Genomic DNA, 9,622 nt, shown 5'->3' with positions numbered 1-9,622 from the left:
TTAAGAAATGACATGAACTTTGAACCTATTCTTGAAACTTCAGCTCTGGCTAGAGCTGAAGATCTCCCCATTCGCACTTCCTTACAGCTATTTTTTAGAGAGATCTAGAGTCACATTCTGCACGGTGGTATTTGTATACACTTTTTCATAATTATGCAAACTTTTATAATGAGGATGTGCCATCTCTATGCCACACATTGTGCCAAGGGCTTTAGAGACATCATCTCATCTAAATTAAATTGCATTTGCTCTTTTTTAAGTTCATTTTTCCAACAAAGTTACTTTTCTTCTTTTGAAATTAAAATTAAATTTTAATTTCACAAGTTATTCATTTGTACACATTAGGATTTTTAGTTGCAAACAACAGAATCCATTCTGGCTAGTTTAAGAAGAGGCTCTATTTGAGGATATTAGGTTAACTCACAGAACTGTGGAAGGACTGGAGAAACAAGCTAATTGATGAGCTTCCAAGAATAACAGCCTGACTCATCCCCAGCACTGGCCTCGTAGGGGAAACACCTCTGCTTGCCCTGGACACCTCTGCTGCTTCCGATTAGCAGTACGAATCGAATCCCCACCTGGAGCCTGTGTCTCAGGCTGCTCACGTTCCAGTCAAAGCCTAGTGCAGATGCAGATAACTGGCAGAACCCAGAGCGCACATTTGCACCCTGGTTCCCAGGGAGGCTGGGAAGTGGATTTTCTGGATTCTACCTGGGGAAGGGGCTGTTCAAAACACGGAAAACTAGCAAAACGTAGAGAAGGTATTGGAGAGATGTTAGAGAGCCATCAGCGCCAGTCGCTGTCACTGTAAACAACAGCAACAACGATAACGTGCTTTTCTGTTCGACCTGTGGTTCATGGACCAACAGGTCAACATTACCTAGGGGATGGTGAATGCAAAACCTTGGACCCCTGCCCCCGATTTACTGAAACAGATTCCACATTTTAATAAACTCCCTCAGATCATTCGAACATGCAGCAAAGTTTGAGAACTTCTGCTCCAATGTAAGAAAATGCAACACTTGTTCATACAAATGAAAACGTACTCACTTCCCCAAAAGGGGGAGACCCGAGTCTCATCGGTCCCTGCATCCAGCTCCAAATCTAGGATCTCTGGGTGACCTTCACTCTTCTCTAGTTCACTTACGATCTTGTCCTGACAGTCCACACTGACGCACTTCATAAAGTAAACCATTGCCAACGCACCCTATATGAAATAATAAAAAAAAAAAGGAGAGGAAAAAATTAGTTAAAATATATAAAAGTATACAGGACACAGCAAGGAAATAAATAGAAGCCATGACTATAGTTCTCATTTCTGCAGCTGGTCATGAGGCTCTTGATGGTGTTAACTTCCTTCCTCCACTACCTGTTCCACGTTTTCTTGCCCTCAGCCAGTACCTGGTGGGGCAACTCCAAATTTTGTTCCTGAGGGATCTAAGCTTTTAGTGGTTCTGCCTGTTTCAGGCTATGGCACTGGAAGCAATACCAGGAGGTGTCCAAAGATTCCTTATGTCCTAGAAATAAATCCTCCTTTCCCCATCACTGTAGCAGCGGAGCTCTTGCCCTTGACATTAAGGATCAATCATCCCAGCCTACATGGTATAGTCCTTTCTTGTCTGTTTTCTCCAGACTCATAAGGAGTCCCAAATTATCACATCATCAGTTCAACTCCCGATTCAAAGGGACCACTGTGGTGTCCTCTGATGGAACCATTTCTCCCCTGACCTCTACCCGCAAAGCCCAAGTGGCTGCGGAGGAAGTAAAATTCTTCTCGAGTGTAATGGGAAGTGTAACAGTGAGAAGCCCCACTCCCACTCCCACTCCCACTCCCACCCTTTGCTTTTTAGACCATGCATTCTGTCTATGGGGGAAGCTCTTTATTGGTCACTGGTTCAGAGTGTGTGCCACACCTCTGGAGGGCAACACTCAGCCATAACTGAATCTTCAACAGGCTATCCCGCAAATATGATAAGACCAGTGAATCCTTATTTCTTTTGTGAAAATTGAGTTCCATAGTCAAAAGTAATGTTGGTTTAAGATGGCATTCAGGTGAATAAGGCATTCAGTAAGTACATTAATGATGTAATTGGCAGAATAGTGAGAAGGAAAGGAAAATCCACATTTAGAAGTGTCTAGTCCTGTGAGGATAAATCACCTCTTTCATGATGGAAGGCTCCAGTGTAATCAGCCTCCCACCAGGTGGCTGACTAGTACACGCAGTGATTTTTCTCTGTGAAGTACTTAGGGTTGGTAAATTCTGCTGGCAGACTCAAATATGAGGGAAAGTTCATGTTGCTGACTCTATACATAACTCCTGTCCCTGCCCCATGATAACTTAGTTTATGAAGTCATTAAGCAAGCACTTGGGTGACTGGAGAAAGCCTGACTGGTTCTCTCGATGAGCATTTTTGTGGAGTACAAAGAACCCTCACGCTCTACAGCCTTTCTGAGAGGCTGAGAAAGCAAGTTTTTTTGGAATCTACGTCAGGTAGATGAAGAACCCTCACGCTCTACAGCCTTTCTGAGAGGCTAAGAAAGCAAGTTTTTTTGGAATCTACATTAGGTAGATGTGATGATACAGGGTGGGTGTTCAAAAGATTTGGGGCAGCCACGAGGGATAGCTGAGCATGACAATTTATATTAAAACATTACAAGCACCAAGAGTGAAGGCTAATGTACACTATGGACTTTAGGTGATGATGACGTGTCAATGCAGGTGCATCAATGATGATGAATGTACCTCTCTGGTGGGAGGTGTTGATAGTGGGTGTGGCTACACATGTGGGGAGGAGAGGGTACATGGGAAATCTCTCTACCTTCCCTCCACTTTGCTGTGAACCTAAAGCTGCTCTTTCAAAATAAGTCTTTTATTTAAAAAAATCTAAGATGAGGTCGAGTCTGCTTTGAGCACCACCCCACCAAGCCCAGTCTCCTGCCGAGAGAACCACCGTTGCCACTTTGGTGTGCCTCCTTTCACACCTTTTGTTATGCATTTACATAATTATACATGCACCCCTTGAAAATATATGGTACTATTTTATTTATGTATGGAATCATTTAACACATAGTATTAGGCAACTTGGTTCATTTTTTTTCTCTCTGCAATATAGAGACTGTAAATATAGTTCTCTCTCACTCTTGTGTTCCAAAACACGGATGCATCATAGGTTATTTAGCCATTCTCATAATATTTTCTTTTTTGCATTAACTATACGTAATGAACATGTTTGTATATGCCTGCTTGAGCTCATACACAAATGTTTCTTAAGGGAAAATCCTAAGTGGAAGTTATGGGTTACAATATATAAATGTTTTTAATTTTAATATATAGCCCAAATGCTTTATATCGTCATGGTAGTTTCTGAAAGTATCCATTTCCCCATACTTTTAGCCAACGGTATTATGTCATCAAACTGTGTGATTTTTGCCCACCTAATTAGTATAAAGGGTATCCCGGTTATCAGAATGAATTTCTCTGTCTGAGTACTTTTTTCTGTTATGTTTTCTTATGTATAGCCATTTACATTTCCTTTTCTGTTCTTATTCTTTTTCCATTTTTATTGTTTGTCTTTTAGCTACAGGTTCTTATTAGATTTTTATGTTCTGGATATTAATCGTCTTTACATATCTTTATTGCAAATATTTCTTTCAATCTGTGTTTTATTTGAGCTTTTTGCTGTCCTATCTTCAAAAGTTTTTCATTTGATGCTATCAGATTTCCATTTGGTTTTTGAGTTTTAAAAGAAAAACCTTATTTAAAATGGTTTTCCTACCACCAAGAAAAAAAAATTCTTGTATATTTTCTTCTATATTTTGTTTGTATAGGTTTTTTCCCCAATTCTTTACATTTTTTTTTCAATTCTTTAAATTTTTAATCCAATGAAATATATTGTTTTCCAACTGGTTAGTGAATTTTTCCAGCATTTGTTGAAAAGTAAATCCTTTTCCACTGATTAAAAATGTTATCTTTCCATATACACATGGTTATATTAGTCTTTTTGTCTTTTCCTATCTCACCATTACACTGTGTTAATTTGAAAAGATGTTCAACCTAATATTTTCTTTCTTTTCAGAAAGCTTCCTTTTGAACAACTCTATTATTTGACGCACAACAAAAAAAGTGACATCTGTGGAAGTGATTCTTTGTAAGTTTGGGGTTTCTTCTCCTTATGTGAGATCAAATAACATTTTTAAGTGGAAATGAGTTATATGAGGGAAAAAAGCTCCAAAATGAGACCTTTTAGAAAAACAAGTGTTCCTTTTTTTCAATAGAGATAATTAGTAATAGAAACAAGACTAAACAAATAACAAAAAATAAAACAAACTAAAAACCCACTAATCGTTTGTGGCATTTAAACAAGTAAAGAAAAAAATGGGAATACAGAATAGTAAATGTTTGAGGGGTTCATACAGGTCTCCCTTGTCCATTCCTTGCCTTTGATCTAGTTACTCAATCTAATAAGAATCTGTCGTGTTTCTTAAAAGGTTCATAGAAAATGCCCCAGTGCCCTCAAAATAATCTTATTCAGAATTTTATGAGAAGAGAAGTTCATTATGACAATCTACAAGCAACTCTTAATAAATAAAATTACTTCCTAAGTCTCTTTTTTGGATAAGGAATACTTGTTCATTCATTTATCCTTTGCTTAGAGGAATTATTTTCTAGTAATTAAATTATTTTTCGCTCTTTGATATAATTTGTTGTATATAATACAAAAGCATACTTTTTAATTTTCAGATAAAAATAAAACACTGGCAGTACAGAAGTAACAATGAAAATACCACTTATTTGCCTCTAACTATTAGAATTGTTAGGAATCTGTTTACAGGAAAGAAGTTAGTATAGAATTTGGCCACAAGAGGGAGCCAAAAAGACATAAAATTTGTGATTACCAGGCCCTGTTTATACCCTTTGGGATTACTAAACTTTGAAAAGTAGATATATAATGTGACAGTGGAATAACAGACCGGTTCAGGTCAAGGAACTGGTGTCTCTGAACATTTTTTCTTTTCATTCATTTCACTTTCAATCTTTGAATGTCTTTTAAAAGCTTCTCTTTTAATATTTTTCCCCATTTTGAACCAAATCAATTTTAGGCATATACTTATCAATATCATAGCTAAATTTGTCAGATGAGAAAATTTTTAGATGACGATTTAATGTTTCACATATAAGAGCCAATCTAGTAGCTGCAGACCCCTTGGATTCTTATACTCATTGCCCTTTTCCCAACTCAACTGGAAATATAACTGGAAGACAAGACATGCTTCTTTTTAGTTCCAAGACTACAATGAAGAAAGATATAAACTCTTTATGGTTCATGCGAATTATGTAATATATTATAGACTAATAAAATTATATGACTAATATACCATTTTCTAAAAATTAAAGAGTATACTCAATTTTACTGATCTTTGCTATCGACTGATTAACATTCCGTTCATTTTCATGCCTGAAATATTTCAGAAATATGTGCACAGGCTGAAACTAATTGTTGGAATCCAAGGCAAGTGGATGACAATCTGTCCCTGGTATGGACTTTGTCGCTAGGCTGCAGTATTATTTCTTGGCGTGCACGGCTCGGAATAATTAGTAAATACACAACCTTCAAAGGAACTGATTCGGAAAAGGCATGCCTCTAGGACCTTGTTCAGTTTTGTTCTAGCTGGGAGAGATCAGCAATCCTGAGCAAAGGGACAAAGCACACACGGTACTAACATATCTTCCCCAAGCGGGCCACACACAGGTCACTGTAGGTCCTGTAATTGCACCGTATGCATGGTGTCAGGCTGCCTCGGAGCACTCCAGCTACTGCCTGCCTATGAGGGTGAATGTCATTGGAAGGAGTCGGTCCTACTTGCACTGCAAATAAGAAACGTGAAATAGGTGGTGAGTGGGACTGAAGTTAGAATAAGCAGAATGGAAAAAAAATGATCATTGGACAGCTGAGATATGATAACATCATATCTCTGGTGAATTATTCAGTGTTCCAGAAAGTCAATCAAGATATTATAAAGTCAATCCAATCTTAAAGACACCATTTGGAAAATGCATGCATCTTTATTCTTAAGCAAGTTTCTAATAGGAACATAAGCTTTAGAAAGACCTTAATATTAATTAGGATGTGTTTCCTATTTTTATTCTAGGATGCCCAAACCACCTAATTCAACAGTAGGGTGAGTATACAACTTATATTTTCTTTCTCTGTTATAATCAAGAAAAAATTTTTTGTCAATCCATAGGTTAGTATGAGGACAAATGAGACGTCATGAAAGGTTTTAACAAGTGGGAGGAGAAGCTGATACAAGGTCAAGGTGACAGTATTACTGATTTCCCTCAATTTTATATGCCCTGGTCACTTTTTTTAAATAAACTTTTAATTTTAGTAGTTTTAGCTGTATAGAATTATTGGGAAAATCCTGGGGAGAGTTCCTCTATAACTTATACCCAGCAGTTTTCCCTACTATTAGCATCTTACATTAATTAGTATGGTACACTTGTCACAATTAATGAGCCAATACCGATGTGCGCTTATTAACTAGCGTCCGCGCTGCCTTAGATTTCCTCAGGTTTTCCCTCATGTCCTTTTTCCATTCCAGGATCCCATCCAAGGGACCACATTACATTTAGTAGTCGTGTCTCCTTCTGTTCCTTTGGCTGTGACTATTTCGCAGGCTTCCTTTTTTTCCATTTTATTTATGACCAATTTTGAGAATTACTGGTCAGATATTTTGTAGACTGTCCCCCAACTGGGATTTGCCTGGTGTTTTTCTCATGATTAGACTTAGGTACTGCGTTTTTAGGGAGGAAGGCCACAGAGGTAAAGTGACAAATTTTTCTTCGCATTCTATCGAGAGTAAATGCTACCAACCTATCACTGTTGATGTTGACCTTGATTACCTAGCTGAGATGGTGTTTATCAGGTTTCCCCACTGTGTAATCTTTTTTCCTCCGCTTTCCATACTGTACTCTTTAGAAAGTCAATATGTGCAGCCTACACTTAAGGATCTGGAATTATGCTTCACCTCCTTGCAGACACAATACCTACAGAAATTAGTTGGCGTTCTTCTGTATGGGGCTTTGTCAGTTCTTCCTATTTATTTCGTTATTTGTTTGTCTATTTATTTATTTATTTATTTATTCAATCACATTCATATCAGTATGGACTCAAGAATATTGATTTTGTACTTTGGTGCTTTAGTAGAAATTCTGTGCTACTTTATTACTCAAATTGACCATGAGGAACTCCTTCAGACGGCTCTTATCACCATATCCCTATCGTTGTGGGTTTTGGTGGTTGGTTTGTGTGTTTGTTTGTATACTTCATCATTTATTGTTGTGGATTTTATTTTTTTCCTTTTAGCATTTCCTTACTTTCTGGTACTACAAGATGCTCCAGACTCATACTCATCTTCTGTATTTCCTATCTTACTCTTAGAATCAGCCATTTCTCTCAGGAGCCCAGTCCCCTCCACTGGAGAATGGTATTGGAAACCAAGATGTAATCACTAGGTGTGCTTGGTGCTCCTAGAGTCACTATCGATCTTAACTGAAAATAAGTCAACAGTTAAATACTGTTTTTCAGTGAAAGCAAAGATCTGTTCAAAAGGCTGTTAAAATTAAAGGTTGTCTGGGGTTTTGCTTTTTAAAAACAACCAGGTAAGCCCTTAGTTTTGACTTTTCAAATTCTCTTCAAAGCAATATGAAAAGTAAAGTCCTTGGTTGGGTTCTTTTTCTCAGATCGCCTTTCTGCTCATTGCCTGATAAATTCTACACTCTCTTCCTTTGACTTGATCCTCAAACGTCTACATGGAAGAACTGCGTAACATCTTTTTTTTTGGTGTCCTGTGGACACGAGTTTATTACAGGGCGGGTACATGTTGTAAGTTGAGGAGAGGGGGCAGGGGGATTGGGGCAGCACTGCCAGCCTGAGGCCAAGACAAGAGGCCAGGGGGGGCCACAGCCAGTGGCCAACAGGGCAGACTGAGTCTGGAGACGGCCCATGCCTCTAACTGAATGATTTATAGAAAAGAAACTGAATTCTTTTACTTAAATGTGTATGTGGTTAAGTGAGTAATTGATGTTATACCTTTTCTTTATTATTTCTTCTCTATTTAGGGACTCAAGACACAAAATGAAAAGTAATCTCTAAAAATCATTTAGTATAACAAGAACAAAATTATTTGCTACTTACTCTTAATTTAAGGGAAAAAATATACATTCTGGTAATTTAATACAGTTGCACTCAAAACTGGAATGGGGTACAACCTGAAAATTTAGTTAAAGGTATAATTTTGCAACTTTCTTTAACTAACAAAAATAACCTTTGCGATATTATTGAATGAAATCTCGTAATATATAGAGACTCAAGACACAGAGAGTCCATAGCTTTCAGGTCTTAGAGTAAGCCACATTTTCCTAAATCATTACCAGATATAACTTAATACATTTTCTAGGAAATATACATTTCTACAGTCCAAGGGAAAAAAATTTCTGCCTTAATCCCAGCAATCAGAATTAACTGAGGCATCTCACTGCCTTCCTAACTCCCACCTTTGACCCTTTCTTCACGAAGTCAAAATCCCAGCCACAGACAAAACCAGAGGATTTCAAGAACTGCATACATATATATATATATATATATAGTTGGCAAATTTACCTCCTGTCAAGGAGACCAATCCCCAGGAAGAAATAGTTTATGGGATTCTTGCAGTTCTTTTTTTGTGATTTAACATGCTCTTGGCCTTTAGAACTTTCTGAATTAACAAATTAATCTGTACTTTCTGGTCATGTCTCTGATGAGAACAAGGTAGGATGAAAACAAACGTAATGGCCTTCATTTAAGGCGTCCTTACCAACGTCGAATTTGTAGAATATGGGGCCGCTTTGCCTTGGCCTCTGTCCTTGTGCTAAATGCACATTAGTGTTTAGCTTGTTAAATGATTCTCTGATAAAGAACGTAGATAAAGCAGTTAGCACAGGGCCTTGTGCGGGAGTTATTAAGTGTGTTAACCAAATTTAAAAGCGATGCCCTCTCAGTGTAATTCCTGCTCAGGCCGCAGCTACAATGTCTGAGGACCTCCTAGATGACCTGCTGAGACACTGTCCCCAGAGGGGACAGGCGTGACCATTCTGTGAAACATTCATACTACATTTCCTTAAACTGCACCGAGTCCATGGGAAATGGTATCAGAAGTTCAAAAATTAATCCCACTGATTCCATATTCCACCGATTCTTGCGTCCTAGCTCAACCTGGCACAGACCAAGAAGAACCCAAGAGAATCAAAATGAATTTTCTACCCAGAAAAGTTAATTAGCACATATTAAGACAACCATTACACTCAAGTTACTTCATGAACCATTCTTTCTAGTATGTTTTGTGACCGTCTAATGGCTATTGGACAATATTTGAACTTCAGCCTTTCTCATTTCATTCCCCACTGTCCCCAGGACCCCTTTCTTATCCAGGTCCCCTGTTATTGCCTACTCTACTTGAAGGAGAATGAGGCAAGCCCCTAAGGTTTTGAATGTTCAAGAACCTCCCTTCGAACATGGGCTTTTTATTAGACCACAGTAAACTCATCCTTTCCTGACTTGAACAAATCGGACATGACACA

General features: G+C 38.0%; 1 protein-coding gene across 1 annotated transcript in view; it reads left to right on the top strand.

Annotated features, from left to right (window-relative positions):
* Nucleotides 1–9,622, top strand: part of CUNH7orf31 (chromosome unknown C7orf31 homolog) — a 39,324-nt gene that overhangs the window by 15,014 nt on the left and 14,688 nt on the right. The window contains exons 3-4 of the mRNA XM_006912005.3: nucleotides 4,077–4,148; nucleotides 6,151–6,180. Coding sequence (XP_006912067.1) covers nucleotides 4,077–4,148; nucleotides 6,151–6,180 — 102 coding nt within the window. The remainder of the gene's footprint in view (nucleotides 1–4,076; nucleotides 4,149–6,150; nucleotides 6,181–9,622) is intronic.

This window comes from Pteropus alecto, unplaced genomic scaffold (genome assembly GCF_000325575.1).
Source record: "Pteropus alecto unplaced genomic scaffold, ASM32557v1 scaffold21, whole genome shotgun sequence".
NCBI lineage: Eukaryota > Metazoa > Chordata > Mammalia > Chiroptera > Pteropodidae > Pteropus > Pteropus alecto.
This window is presented reverse-complemented; position numbering and strand designations above follow the sequence as displayed.